This window comes from Lithobates pipiens, unplaced genomic scaffold (assembly GCF_037356315.1).
Source record: "Lithobates pipiens isolate NorthernLeopardFrog02 unplaced genomic scaffold, aLitPip1_a1.2 Scaffold_19, whole genome shotgun sequence".
In the NCBI taxonomy this organism is placed as follows: domain Eukaryota; kingdom Metazoa; phylum Chordata; class Amphibia; order Anura; family Ranidae; genus Lithobates; species Lithobates pipiens.
Genome location: NW_027507764.1, coordinates 234,235,314 through 234,251,256, shown reverse-complemented (window position 1 = coordinate 234,251,256; position 15,943 = coordinate 234,235,314). Strand labels below are relative to the sequence as shown.

General features: G+C 39.5%; 1 protein-coding gene across 1 annotated transcript in view; it reads right to left on the bottom strand.

The window, feature by feature from the left end:
• Positions 1-15,943, bottom strand: part of LOC143996626 (maternal DNA replication licensing factor mcm6) — a 270,522-nt gene that overhangs the window by 124,923 nt on the left and 129,656 nt on the right. The window contains exon 12 of the mRNA XM_077491792.1: positions 1,441-1,569. Coding sequence (XP_077347918.1) covers positions 1,441-1,569 — 129 coding nt within the window. The remainder of the gene's footprint in view (positions 1-1,440; positions 1,570-15,943) is intronic.

The following is a 15,943-nucleotide window of genomic DNA, read 5'->3' as shown; positions in this document are numbered from 1 at the left end:
GAATAAAGTCTGGTAACAACCAAAACAGCCTCTCCCAATATATTAGCAGTAGAGGCGAATTATGAAGTACTAATATGATGGTACCTTGTACCGGCTAGAATAGCGTAATATGTGCATAACTACTCATCAGATTGTTACCGTGGATGTGCTGAGTTAGAACACATTTCCACATTTGGTGGTCATGTCCCAAAGCTCAAATTTATTGGAATGAGATCTGTACTATAGCATCTAAAAATGTTAGGAATATCCATTACCATTACATTCCATTACAAAAATTATTTACCATCAAATTTTAACAAAGAAGTTCCATTACCATGGTAGCTGACCCGATGGGTAAGTGATTACAGTATATGGATTCTGAGTGATATGGCGGCCCTCAACTCGACCCTGTGGACCTCTTTTTCCCTTCCTAGTTTCTTCTCTTACTATCTTTTCTTTCTTCTCCATCTATTCCTATTATGATTTTGGAGCCCTTTCCCACTTAAGCTAACTCCTCTAATAAACCATACCATTAATATGAGTTATTGTTATAGTAGTAATTCTAGTTGAATATATCATTTACATTGTATTGAATATTTAACTCTGAGCTTCATTACTTCTGTTGTATATTATGTACTTAACCTATTGTCAAATACTCTATTGTATGTTCAAAAAATCTTTTGACAAGGAAACACTAGTTTTTTTTCAATTTTATTCACTCTTGGCACAACATGAAGTGCTGCTCCTACCCAGTTCTTTGGTGCATATGCATGAGTTTCCTCAAAAGTACCTCTGGAAATTTTACCATGGTGAATAAGCTATAGTGCTTTGGCAGGGGAGAGTGACACTGCAGAGCCCTTTCAATCTCATGCCAATTATAGTGCTCAGCTACTGCCCTGATGCTAGCTGATTTCTAGGAACAGATACCTGAAGTCTTTATTTTTGAATAACTAATAAAAAAGATAAAGGGAGGATGTTTGGTCAATGTTCTAGTTAATGACATCAAAGAGATGCTACTATATTAAGGCCAACTGATAACGTAAAACATGCTTTACACCTACAGACTACGCGATGCCAGCATGCAGGGTCACTGGCAAAAACAAAAACTATTTTTTTTTTCCCACCAGTGGCCACAAATAATTTGCATATATCCAATTAATTTGCTTATCACTAGTGCATACTTGCAGAATATCAAATATTTTAATACATGTATATCTATGAAATTTAGCCAATGCCAGTGAAAACAGATGTGGCTACTAGTGATGGGCTCTTCACCTCAGATGGCTGAATTTTTTTTGCCATTTTCACATATAGATTTGAAAGTTTGTAAGAGAACTAAAAACTAATTTACTGAAGTGGCATGAAAATTTTTGTAACATCCTGTTCAATAGAACGTTGTACCATGACCTGGATAATTCACAAACATTCAAAAGACATCCAAGTTTAATGAAAAATACTTACTTTAGGTTGAAATTGACGGGCAAACAGCAAATACCTCTGAATATCTTCAATTGAATAAACTCTTTCTATAGACTCCTCATTGCGTGCATGTAAATCAACTATCCTCCTTGCTATTGCATAGTCTGTCACCTTAAAAAAAAAAAAAAAAAAAAAAAAAAACACAGGATTATTGAAACTAAAATCATACCTCTGATCCTTAACCACTTGCCTACAGGGCACCCTTCACCCCCTTCCTGCCCAGACCAATTTTCAGCTTTCAGTGCTCTCACAATTTGAATGACAATTGTGCGGTCATGCTACACTGTAACCATGTTTCAAACTTTTTATTTTTTTTTAAAAGTCAGCAGCTGCAAACACTTTTAATAGGGACACTTACCAGTCCAAGGAGCACTCGATGTCGCCTCCTCCCTGAGGCCGATCCAACCATTGGATCGGTTGCAGGCGCCGCCATTCCAACTCAGAGAAACCGGCAGTGGAACCTTGCCGCTTCACTCTCGGTTTCCTACTGCGCATGCGTGAGTTGCATGCCGCTTTGTGAATGGCCAGCTTGTCTTCTGGGACACACGCGGCTGGCTGGAACAGAAGAACACTTTGTACTTCCGAAAAGGGGAGTTAGAAAAAAAAAAATTGCCAAAAAAACAAGTGGTGAAGGGGTTGTCTTTCCTTTAAGACAAAGTTCTAACAGTGGGTGGAACTTTAATCACTGCTAGATTTTTTTTTTTTACAAAAAAAAAAAAAAATGAACATTTTGAAAAAAATAAGTAAATAAGTATTTTTTTCCTTCACTGGTGTGCGCTCATGGGTACTGGTGGGTGGAACTGATGGGCAGCAAAGATGGACATTGCTAATAGCCAGCACTGACTGGCAACACTAATGGGCACTGAATGGTGGCACTGGTAGTGCTTTATTGTTATCAGGGTACTGATGATCAGTGCCCTGATTACATGTCTCGATGTCCCCTGTGGGGAGATGCTGATCGGCTCTCCTCACTACACACTATCATTGCGAGGCGATAAAAACCAATTGCTGGCATTTCCGTGTTTAACCATGTGATTGGCTTTGTCCAATCACAGCCAGTCACATGTAAAGAGCCCCAGCCACAGCCCTTTACAGAGAGACCGGGGGGGGGGGGGACTCGGTCGTGCAGTGTCCTAGCAACATGGCACGGCCCTGATCGCTGTGTGCCCACGGAGGAGCATGACAGTGGCTTTTCTGGGACAATGTTTTAAGATGTCGTCCCGGAACAAGAGCCGCACCGCCCCTCCGTAATTTGAGGGTGGACGGGTGGCAAGCAGTTAAAGAGGAACTGCAGTCTGCTCACATAATTTGTAATAAAAACATCTTTGCCATTCTAAAGCTTTCCTCCAACCACAATCTCACAAAAGCGAGCACATCCTTCACATATTTGTAAATATTTTACTATATCTTTTCATGTGACAACACTGAAGAAATTACACTTTGCTACAATGTAAAGTAGTGAGTGTACAGCTTGTATAACAGTGTAAATTGTCTGTCCCCTCAAAACTCACACAGCCATTAATGTCTAAACCACTGGCAAAAGTGAAAATGTCCAAATTGGGCCCAAAGTGTCAATATTTTGTGTGGCCACCATTATTTTCCAGCACTGTCTTAACCCTCTTGGGCATGGAGTTCACCAGAGCATCACATGTTGCCACTCGAGTCTTCTTCTACTCCTCCATGACATCACGAAGCTGGTGGTTGTTAGAGACCTTGCACTCCTCCACCTTCCATTTGAGAATGCCTCACAGATACTCAAAAGGGTTTAGGTCTAGAGACATGCTTGGCCAGTTGATCACCTTTACCCTCAGCTTCTTTAGCAAGGGGTTATGTTGAAATACTGCCCTGTGGACTAGTCTCCAAAGGGAGGGGGTAGATGCTCTGCTTCAGTAGGTCACAGTACATGTTGGCATTCATGGTTCGCCCAAAAGAACTGTAGCTCTCCAGTGCTGGCAGCACTCATGCAGCCCCAGACCATAACTCTCCCACCACCATACTTCTTTGTACTCCTCACCTAGTTGCCACCACACACTCTTGACAACATCTGAAGTTTATCTTGGTCTCGTCAGACCACAGGACATGGTTCCAGTAATCCATGTCCTCAGTCTGCTTGTTTTCAGCAAACTGTGTACATCATCATCATGGAAGAGGTTTCCTTCTGGGATGGCAGCCATGCAGACCAACTTGACGCAGTGTGCGGCGTATGGTCTTCACACTGACAGGCTGACCCCCACCCCTTCAACCTCTGCAGCAATGCTGGCAGCACTCATATGTATTTCCCAAAGACAACCTCTGAATAGGACGTTGAGCACATGCACTCAACTTCTTTGGTCGACCATGGCAAAGCCAGTTCTGAGTGGAACCTGTGCTGTTAAACTGCTGTTTGGTCTTAGACACCATGCTGCAGCTCAGTTTCACGATCTTGGCAATCTTCTTATAGCCTTGCCATCTTTATGTAGAGCAAGAATTCTTTATTTCAGATCCTCAAAGTTCTTTGCCATGAGGTGTCATGTTGAACTTCCAGGGACCAGTATGAGAGAGAGTGATAACACCAAATCAGCTGTCATATTTTTAAATATATATTTTATGTATTTTTATCAGGGTGGATTTGGTTTAAATCAAGTTCAATTAAATCATAATTTTTAAAGAGCAACTGTCATCTGTCCCAAAGCAGTTTCTCTTCTGAGTTCTGACCCGCTGTTGACTCATCAACAGTCCCATTCACTTTAATGGGATGGCTGGTGATGTGGCAGTGACACAACAAGGGGAGGGACGTGGCGGCAGCAGGTGAGTGGATGCCCACTCAAAGGCACTGCCGCGATGGATCTGAAATGACAGGTACTCTTTAAAATGTAAGGACTTACTCTTGCTGGTAGTTAGAATCTTTAATATTTACAAACAAAATGAAGGTTTCCTATTTAGAATAATAAAGTGGTCAGCTTAGTAAAACAGCAATATCAGAACCGATTCACACAGTTTGTAGTGTACATAAGATTTGCAAAACAATGGGATACAAAAAAAAAAAAATCCTGAACTTTTTATTATGGTTATTGTGAAATTGTGTGAATGCACCAGTGCAGTGCATGTCATCTCAGCTGGCAGAGTTACCCTTCTTTTTATTTAGATTTATGTACAGGGACTAATGCAAGCTGGGTTAAAATATTGGCAGCTGGCAAGAATGCAACAAGGACTCAATTGGCCACCCCCTTGGGGCGGTGCCAATTTTGATTCCCATTTAAAGTCATGCAAAAATAGGCAGCAACAAAAATTAAGCATGTGCCCTTTCAGCCATAGGTTTCCGGATCTACCAAAGATTGAATTATTGATATTCAAAGCAGAATTCTTTTTTTTTCACCATTAACATCCAAAATAACAGGAGCTGTATATAAAAATTCTATAGCAATAAACAGGTCCATCTACAAAACACACAGCAAGGTGACCACCACACATGCAAGTCTTATCAGAAACTTCTAGTAAGAGCTGGCAAGACTAATCCTTCAAGTGTCATTTATTGGTACATCAGAGTGACAGTAAAACAATAGTGCTGATGCTTTTTGGCAATGGCCTTAGTCATAGCTTGTTTGAAACTGATATGGCAGATATCAAAAAGTGTTGCACCAAGAAAAAAAAAAAAAAAAAGTGTAAAAAATGCTGGATGATTATGACCTTGCATTGTGTTGCCACTACAAAGAATTTGTATTGAAAGAATAAGGTCTTATCTTATGCAGCATTTTTCTTCCTCCCCCCTTTCTCTTTTTGGCAAAAACAGGTGTAGTCACCATCCACTTGAATAACTGGTGGTATAAATTAAATATGCTACTGTTGAGTGGTACTAACCTGATAAGCCAATTGTGCAAAAAGGTGGAGCCTGTATTGGTGTAAATTTATAAATATATACATCCATATACATATTCGTTTCAAACTAGCTACGACTAAGGCTATTGCTGAAACGCCCCAACGCTATTGTTTTACTGTCACTCGGACGTACCAATAAATTACACTTTAATCTTTGAGGTCTTGCTGGCTCTTCTTACCATTTGTTACATTGGAATGTGATGGAATACATAAAGCCTAGGCACCTGTGAGTGGACTTGGTGTATAGACTGGGTTGTCCCTGCAGAGAGCACGGTTACCCTTTTCTCTTCCATGTTGAATTATCCCCAGGGACCTCCACACCACCATTGCTATAAAAAAGGTACCAAGATCCATTCATCCCTCCTTTTCATTTTTGGATTATGACCACCGGAGTGGCATTGGAACACACAGATATGAATTGTTTGTTGAGCCAACATTGTGTGTGAAAGACCTGACAGACCAAGATTTCACAGATATATTCTAAAGATACTATTGTTTTGTCCTCAGATACTATGTGTACTACTACTGACAAATTAAAGACATTACCAAGCAAGGAAATCAGGATCTGGTGGGTCCTTACTGGTCTATAACAATACAATGAATCAATGATTCCTAGAGGGTTGAGAAATAAAAAAAATACTCTCCACATTATATTCAGAATCTTTTCTCAGAGTAGAATGCAATACTTTCCAAATGCTCACTTGAGCTAATGAGCCCAACTCTCTCACATGAGGAGGCACTGCTCAGAATCATCTCCACTAAAATTCAGTCTCTGAAGGAATCCCTTCTTCCAATACAACAGCTGAGTTCTCTTGTTAAATATTTTTATTAAATTTCAAGAAAAAAAAAAAAGGGAAGTTTACAGATCATAACGAGCATCATATCATGAGTATCGTAAATGAACGATCTAGTTATAATCAGGTATTGATCACATAGATTAGATATGTTATAAGTGAAAGTATAAGTAACAGAGATTGTATACTATATCATAAGTACTGAACTAAATTAGGAACGAACTATATGAGAGAATTAATGAAATATGCCTCCAGACCACCTGTCCACCCCAAATGGGTTCAAGCTGTGAACAGGTGGGGGCAGGTATAATTAAAAATTAAAACTTTTCCTGGTTAACCTTAGCTCAGCACAACCAGTATTTAAAGAACGTTTTGAAGAATAGAGCCTCTAAAAGAGAGATCGATTCTCTATGTTGATGAGAAATAAACCAACTTTTGAAAGATAAAACATAAATAAAATAAAAAAAAGAAGAGGGATAGAAAAGGAGGAAAAGAGAGAAGAAAAGGGATGAGACGAAAACTCGAGGTAGTGACCTGGTACATGACATGAATCAATAGCACAACAGCGATACACAAGGATTTTATTGTGGGAACAGCAATGACTGGTCAAAATCAGAAGGAAAGAAATGTTTAACCCATGGTTGCCAAATCATGTGAAATTGACTAATATTATTGTTTTCAATAACTGTCATTTTATTGAAAATGAGAGCTTTGTTTCGTCTGTGCCACAATTACATTTTTGCTTTTCCATGCCTTAGCTATGGTTTGTTTATCTGCCGTATTAATATAAACAAGTGGTTTGAATTGTGTCCGTGTGAGTGAATCTGTTTTGAGATTTAAAAGTGCAATAGCTGGGTCTGGGGCAATATAGATATCTAAAGCTTTAGAGGCCATTGCAAATTTTTATTACAAAATTCTTGCGCCACCGGACAGTTCCACCATATGTGAAGATGAGTACCAGGAGAGGACGGTGCCCATTTAACAGAATATGATGGAAGTACCTCATTGGGGGGTAGTAATAAGGGTTTGGTACACATATGAAATTAAATCTTTAACATGTGGGTCACTTAGTCAGATGTCTAAATTTGAACATATTTGTATAAGTGCTAAACCTGACCCAATAAGAGGCATATAGAAATTCTTAATTTGTAGATATCTAAATATCTCATTGTTTGAGAGCCTGTAGTTCGTACATAGCATAGGGAATGTTTGAAAAGTATTTGAGGATAATAGCTTATAGAATCTAGTCAGATTAGTAGAAGACCATGCTGAAAAAGATTTTGGAAATATCCATGCATGATAAAAAGCTGGATTCCCTAGAAAGGAAAGAAGTGGATTATGTACGGATTGTAAATTACATGAACTACCAAATCTATCTCAGATAACCAAGGAATGTTTTGTGATAGGATTAGTCAGATGCAATCTGTCCTTTGGCTGAATCCATAGCAGATTGTCCACTGATATGGGGTCACAATCAATGGCTTCAATAGATACCCATAAAGGTATGTCTTCTGTTGAATGATATTTAGGGAGTATCGATAGTTGAGCTGCAAAGTAGTAAGAAGCGAAGTTAGGTAGCCCCAAGCCTCCTCTAGTTTTACTAAGATATAAAGTGGATTTAGGTATACGGGGTTTAATATTCTTCCAAATAAGAGACATAATTCTACGCTGTGTGAGAGTCATAAAAAATATGAAGGTATGGAAATGGGAAGTACCCTAAATATAAAAACTTTGGCAGTATTGACATTTTTATTGCGTTAATCCGACCCATCCACGATAGTGGTAGTGCGGACCATTGCTTTAATAGGCCTGTAACTTGCTTCAGCAGGGGTAAATAATTAGCTGCAAAAAGATCAGAAAGTGAGGATGTAAAGTGTACACCTAAATATGGTAATTGGCAATCAACCCAATTAAAAGGTAGAGAGGATTGAGCCTGTAATAGGTCAGAGTGTTTTATAGAAATATTCAATGCATTTGATTTGGTGGGGTTTACAAAGAGACCAGAAATATGTGAAAATGTATCCAATATTTGCAGAAGAATTGGGGCAGAAATGTGGGGATGAGATAGATAAGCATGTCATCTGCATAAAGACAGTTTATGGTGATGCCCACCTAGTTCAATACCTTTGATATCTGGGTTGGATCTAATTGTGCCAAAGGTTCCATATGTAGGGCAAAAAGTAGTAGGGATAAGGCACAACCCTGTCTTGTGCCTCTTCTGATGTCTATTATTGCCGATTTATAACTTACATATTTATTATACGCCCTGGGATTGTTATAGAGGGAAGAGATCCAAGTTAGGAAATGATTACCAAAACCCAAATTTTGGAGAGTAAATTGCATATAAGGCCAGGTGACTGAGTCAAAAGCCTTACTGATATCCAAAGATAGAAGGCAAGTTGGGATACGTCTGTTTTTAGCGGCTTGAATAAGTTATAGTGTTCTTCTAATATTGCCTCCTGCCTGTCTCTTGGGTACAAAACCCGTTTGGTCTTGATGAATTAGGTGACCTATAAAATTATTCAAGCGAGACGCATGGACCTTAGCTAGTATTTTAATGTCTAAGTTAAGGAGAGAAATGGGACGATAATTAGACCAGATAGTTAAATCTGATCGGGGTTTAGGTAGCATAACTATAATAGAAGATAATGACTCAGGCTGAAATAAATGACCTGACAGAAGGGAGTTGAAGGCTCTGGTTAAGACTGGTGTTAAAATATGCTCAAAGTTTTGTATAATACGATGCTGACTAGCCATCGGGGCCAGGCCTTTTATGTCATTTTAGTCCCTTTATAGCAGTCTGAACTTCATTAGTAGTAATAGGGCTTTCTAGTCTCTCTTTGTTCAATTTCAAGAGTAGGGAGATTAATATTAGAAAATAGCATGTCCGCACTGGCCTGATTGAAATCAGTAGCAGGGGAGTAAATTTTAGCTAATTTGGAACGAAACACCTCTAAAATTTTGACTGGATTACTGGTATATGAATCACGGGACGTTTTCAATATTATGGAGGATCTGCTTTGATTTATTGATCTTAAACTTCTGGCCATAAGGGAGTCTGGTTTATTAACTTTGAGGTATTGTGTATGTTGGCGTTTACGGAGGAGTGTATCTGCTGAATCCGTTAAAAATAGATCTAAATCTAAACTAGGCTTCATCTAATTTAGCATTATTAATGGCATTCGGGGAAGATTGAAACATATCATGACAGGAAGTGAAGTTAGCTTCCAGCTTTGTAAACATGAGTTTACATTCTTTTTTAAAGCTTTGTAGCTAGCTGTATCAACTTACCCCGAACAACGGTTTTATGGGCTTTCCACAATGTCAAGTCGGAAGTGTCACCAGTATTATTAAATGAAAGATAGAAAAAGAGATGAATGACTATCGTCTGTCGATGTAGAGGGTTAGCTAATGTAGAGTCGTTTATGCACCAGGTGGTACCATGTGATCTGGGTATTATAGAAGCAATAGTTGTGAATACGACAATGGTCGGACCATGTGAACGGGATAATATTAGATGATAGAATTTCAGGCAGCATACTAGAAGGGACCAGAATATGATCAATACAGGAGAAAGATTTATGTGGGAAGGAGTAATATGTAAAACGTCTACTAGTCGGATTGGTTTCACGCCATGTATCAACCAGATTATGTTTGGAAAGTAAATGTTGAAGATTAAGCTTATTAGAGCTAGTGATAGGGGCTGGGGGAGACTTATCTAGAAAAGGAAATGCCATCGTATTCGAGTCACCACATAGGACTACAGTACCAAATTTATGTGTCTCAACCACTTGAAAAAGATGGGATAAAAAAAAAGATAGTTTTTTTATTTGGAGCATAATATGAAACAATTGTAATAGCTATATCTGCTATATATCCAGTAAGGAGTATATATCTACCTTCGGGATCATTTAGTTGTGTTAAGAGGGTGAATGGCATGGAACGGTGAAATCCAATAAGAGTTCAGCGTTTTACAGTGGTAGAAGCGGTAAAAAATTGCAGGTATGAGGAGGAAAGAAATTTAGGGGCAGCTTTGTCAATAAAATGGGTTTCCTGCAAACAGATTATATGTGCTTTCTTGGCCGAGAAAGATCTCATTGCTTTTGTTAGTTTGTGTGGGATATTAAATCCTTGTACATTAAGAGATAAAATATTTATGGGGGCCATAAAAAGTCTAAGTAAACTAGCTCATAATAAGAAAAATGACTTTAACTTAGAATACAGGTCACCACCTCGAGAGAAAAAAGAAGAGAAGAAAGAATAGAATAAAGAAGAAGAAGAACATAGCTTGGTAGAATAACCCTAATATGAATTAACTGAGTTAATGTAATAAGAAATCACTAGAGTATGAGAGCAACTCCTGGGAGTGAACAAAGGACTCGCAGGGGCTCCACAGCCACCAGAGCCTCGCATAATAAAATTAAGGGTCTGAGGATGGCAAAAGGGAAGCAAGTAGTTCCTAAAGTGACGAACCATGCCGGAGAACCACAGGAACTATACAAAAAGCATCTATACTATCATAATAACTGTATATATATTATCCCCAAAAAAAAAGGGGGGGGGTGTTGGAAAACTATCAAGACCATAACCTCAGTAAATGACCACATAAGTATCTTTGACTGATATTAGAGGGGGACAAATAAAAAAAAAAAATAAAAAAAAAAGAAGGGGGGGGGGGATTTAAGTAAATAAGCAGTAAAAATAAAATAAAAAAGTGTTATATATATAAGAGGGCCAGCAAAGAACTGTAAGCCAAAGGGCCATAAAGTTGCAAAAATTTGTAACTTAAAAATTAAGTTGTTTCAGAAAAAGTGGAATCCTGCAGTTCTGAAAAAGAGGAAATGTATCAGAGGAGAAAAAAAAAAAATATATATTTTAAACTCAGTCCATAGTCTTCAGTATTAGGAGGCTGATGTTCAAATCGACCACGTTTATGCTGATTATGGCGAGGAGTAGTAGATGACTTAGAGCAGGTTGCAGGGGACCTGGAGGCTGATCCTCTGCAGGATTGATCTTTAATTGTGGTTTGATCTGCAAGACCCAATTCGACCAAGGCCGACTAAGTCCTTTGAAGAGCGACATACATATCTGGTTTCCAGATGTGTGAATTTGAGAGAGAAAGGAAACCCCCAATGATAAGTAATCTGGTGCTGTTGAAGTATTTGTAGCTGTGGTTTAAGAGCTCGCCTTTTAGCCACTGTAATAGGAGATAAATCTGAGAAGAGTTGGTATATTTGTCCTTGGAACATTAGGGAACCCTTTTCTCTCGCTGCTGCCAACAATTGTTCTTTTGTATGAAAATAGTGTAGCTTGGCAATTTGGTCCCTGGGAGGGCTGGTTTACGTGGCGCTAATTGCTCTATGCACTCTGTCCATTTCTAATCTCTCCACAGGGATACCAGGGTGCAATTCCTGAAATAAAGCAATCATAGTGGCATTCACATCCATGACAGTCTCTGGAATTACCCTGATCCTCAAGTTGGCCCTTCTGTCCCTACTCTCCTGGTCCTCTAAACATGACTGAAATATGACACTCTTCTTTGAGACTATTAAATTCAGAAATGTAGTGCTGAGTTTGACTTTCAATATCTACTCGTATCTCTAATTCAGCTGTTTTCAGACCCAGCTCTCTAATTTCTCTTGCCAGTTTGTCAGTAACATGGTCCGATGTCTGTTTCAAAGCCTTCTGTAAAATATGTTCACATTTTTTAAATATGACAGATTGAACCTGACCGATTGTGGTGCTTTGGTATTAGAATCAGAGTCCTCAGTATTTTCTGTGGTGTTTATATTGGATTTAGGAGGTTTAGCCTGCTATGAAGAATGAGGCTGTGAGGAGACTGCCGCCGCCATCTTGGAAGATGGCTGAGGTAATTTCTCTTTGCTTATTCCGCTTTTAAATTTAGCTTTTGTACCCTTTAACACCACTTATATATGTGTCTGAGTCTTAGTAGTAGGTTTTTCTCTTGTTTGGGGAAGAATTAGGGACTTCTGCGACCTGTAGTCCTCCGGCGCGTTCGTCACAGGAGCGGAGCTCTAAGCCGGCATTACCGTCCTCCTAGGCATCCGTGCACGCGCCCCCCCAACAACAGCTGAGTTCTTATGCTACTCTCTTAGAAGATTTGGCAGCTAATACAGACAAATTGGAAGCCGAAACCATGGACAATAAGACACAAATATCGCTGTGATTTACAAGACTATGAGCAGGGGGGGCGGTTTACACATTCCGGGAAAGCCAAGAGGCCACATTCCATTCTGAAAAACAGCCGGAGACGCAACACTCACAGACACATGAGCTTCAGCTCCCCGGATCACTCTGATTCATTATCTGAACTGTGGCTGATAATGAAGATGTGGCTGGTGTCAGCTCTCCACTCTAGCCACACACCTCTGTTTCATCCTTTTTCTCTAAAGAGGACTCCAGCATTGCTCTATCAAAAACTCCTCTGTGACCCAGAACGCCAGAGACAGAAAAGGAAAAACGAGGGGGACCCGCGGCTCCAAAAACAAGCAGAACAAGCCATCCACAGAAAGCACGGGACAAATACAAGGACAGGTAGATAATGAAACAGATTTCAATGTTATTAATGTTGTAAACTTATCAGACAGCCCACTCACCCCCTCCTGAGATTTCTCTGCTTTCCAAAAGGACTTTTTTGCCCCCAATATCCACTTTGATGTATTTTCTACTATTTTAGATGTTAATAGGTTTGTTCGCACTATTTTACTTAAAAACACAAAAAACAAACACTTTTCCACTACCATGGATACACTTTTTTGAGGTTCATGACTGCGCTGACTCTCTGGCAAACTTTGATTTCCAAAATGTTAGGCTAAATCTATACTGGAGAGGCTGCAGTCTGAATGTTCTGGGGGCATGTACAGTATATATCAAATGATGCTCCCTATAGTGGTACTCAATGATAGTGACTATATAACGGAAATTATGATTCCTCTACAAACCACCCCCTTAGATATGATCCCACTCCAGTTTTAAAGAGTAAACTCAAACACCTCTTGGATACGGAAGTGGAATTGTGAGCACTCACGAAAGGTGGAAGAGCACTTATTAGTGGAACAGCCAGTTGCCCCTGTGTACCATCCCCTTCCCAAGATACACAAACCCGAGTGACCCGTTAAAGGTTGTCCAATAGTAGCAGGTATTGGTTTACTCAGAAATTAGGTGAATGTGTAGACCAGTACCTACAACCTCTAGTGACAATACTCCCGGGCTACATAAAAGACACAGCATCAATCCTAAACCATGTGAACGAAGTACAATGGGCAGAGAATTTTTTGTGTGTTACTTTAGACGTTAAGTCTCTTTATTCCTGAATACCACACCATCTTGCTCTAGATGCATTACAATTCCACTTGTCCAAATATCGTTTCTATGATCCTCAGCTAAAAGAATTCATCGTTATGGCTTTCACTTTATTACAACATAATTACTTCTTCCATGATTCCTTCTATGTACAATGCTGTGGAGCCTCCATGGGAGCTACATTCTCTCCCTCGCCAGAAAATTTATACATGGGATGGTTGATGGAATGTTTTCTTTTTTCACATCTCAATATCTATGCACCCCACATCCATTGGTATAGGCGCTTCATAGACGACCTGATTTTAAATTTGAAACCACACAGATTCTACCTAATTTCTTTTGTTTCATATCTCAACAAAAACAACCTTAATCTTGAATTCTCTTTTGTGAGCATTAAGACCAGGATTGACTTTCTAGAGGTCACACACAGGGGTGACTGCGGAACTGCCCTATAGAGATAGTATAACCTTCCACAAATTCCATACTTCTGGCCTCCAGCAGTCATCCACCCCATACTATTTGTTCTATCCCAGTCGGTGAGTTCTTTAGAGCCAAGCACAACTACTCCACCCCAGAAAGTTTTCAGCAAGAATGTTTTAACATTTAAAAACTGCTAAGTAATAGAGGCTATCAGAAGTGGCATTTTAACAGAGCCATTTAGATTGTCTCAGGGAAGGACAGGAACAATTTAAATACTGAATGGAGAGAAAGCCACTTGGTCTTCAAAACATACTAATAAAAAGAAGAACAGATGTTCTATAACCTTTGTTACCACCTTTTCTAAAAGAGTTTAATCAAACAGAGAATAGGAATAGGTTAATTAACTATGGTGACAATGACCTAATAGATGTGCTTTCTAATGGGTGCAATTTTTCTTGTCGTTGTGCCCAGACTTTAGGCAACTCTTTGTTGCCCAGTCTAAATCAAACCACCACTATTGCAAAAACGTGGCTCAGCATCAATGGCTCGTATAGTTGTGGTTTAAACACTTGTAGGTATTGTGACAAACATAACAAGAATCACAAGTCTATCACTTTGTACCCCAATAATAGGGTATTCCCTATCAAGGATTTTATAAACTTTAGCACTCAACATGTAGTCTATGTGATAGAATGTAAGGTTCAAAAATTACAATATAAAGGATGTACCTGGATGTACCACCATGTCCCTTCGCACAAGGATTAGCGAGCATTATAATGGAGCAGCCTATAGTAATGAGAGAAGGATGTCCAATGTATCAAAAACACTTCAAATTTATATACAAAGGTAATATGAATGTCTTCACTTTCTCTGCAGTTCAAAAAAAATCTGAATGTCAGTACATGGAGGAGACAAGCACAGAAGGCTACTAGAACATTTAACCATTTATCTTTAATCTTTTCTGGTGATTCTGTCACATATTCTGACCTTGCATTGTTTTGTTTTTTGTTTTTTTGGGGTGTGTTCTGTTTTTGAAGCTCATTTATTTTGTGTGGCTATCGCCTTAGCCTTTTACGGAGCTCTTAGGATAGGCGAGGTGGTCAGTAAGTCCAAGGCTGGCCAGGGGGCTTGTCAGCATAGGACGTTCGCTGTGATGGCTCCTCCTTTTTCCTTTTTATCCTCCAATCCAAGACGGTTTAAGTGGACAGGGGGGCGCATTTGCAATTGTTGAGGAGTTCATGGCTCTCCCATCTGCCCAATTTCCGCAGTGGTGGAGTATTTACAGTTTCGCCCTGTTGGGACTTTGAGATACACATGGTTTTACAATGTTATAGGCCCCCGGATGTTCTGGTCTCGTACGCTGGTGGCAGTGACCGGGGTGTCTGTTCCAGCCAATACCTCATTCAGGATAACAAGTTTGAGGTCTTGTGGCTGCAGTTAGATTTTCCTCACACAGTAGTAGTGTGGTCCGACATCGTAGGCCACATGTCTTGCCGTTTTGCCAGGTCAGTGTAAAAAAATTGAACAAGGCCAGGATGAAGATCAATAAGGAAGTTGGCAGGTTCGTAGAGCGCAATGGCAGTTTGGCAATTAGGCATAGGGAGCTGGAGGTGGAAGCATGGCGGTATCTATGCAGTGCCATTTAGATTGTCTCAGGGAAGGACAGGAACAATTTAAATACTGGAGGAACAAAGGGAAAGTTGGGGCCTTTTAACAGCCGTGAACTGATTGTGTTTCCTGTATGGGGGAGCCTCATCTCATGTGTTGTCATCTTGGAAGGTTCATAGAAAGACTGTTACCAGCAAGTCTGTCGGTTATCATATACATACACACTGTACATATACACTATAAACCCACATTTGCACCCCTGCATGTCTGTCAAAAATGCACCACTTTTCACAGAAAATTGTTGCAATTACAAATGTTTAGGCATTCTTATGTTTATTTCTTTTGTTTGTATTGGTATGACACAAGAAGTAGAGAAACATAAAATGTCAAACCTGACATCTCACGCAAAAATGGACTGGACAAAATTTTTGCACTCCCAATTTTATATTTGGTAGCACACACCTTGGAAAATATAAAACAACTGA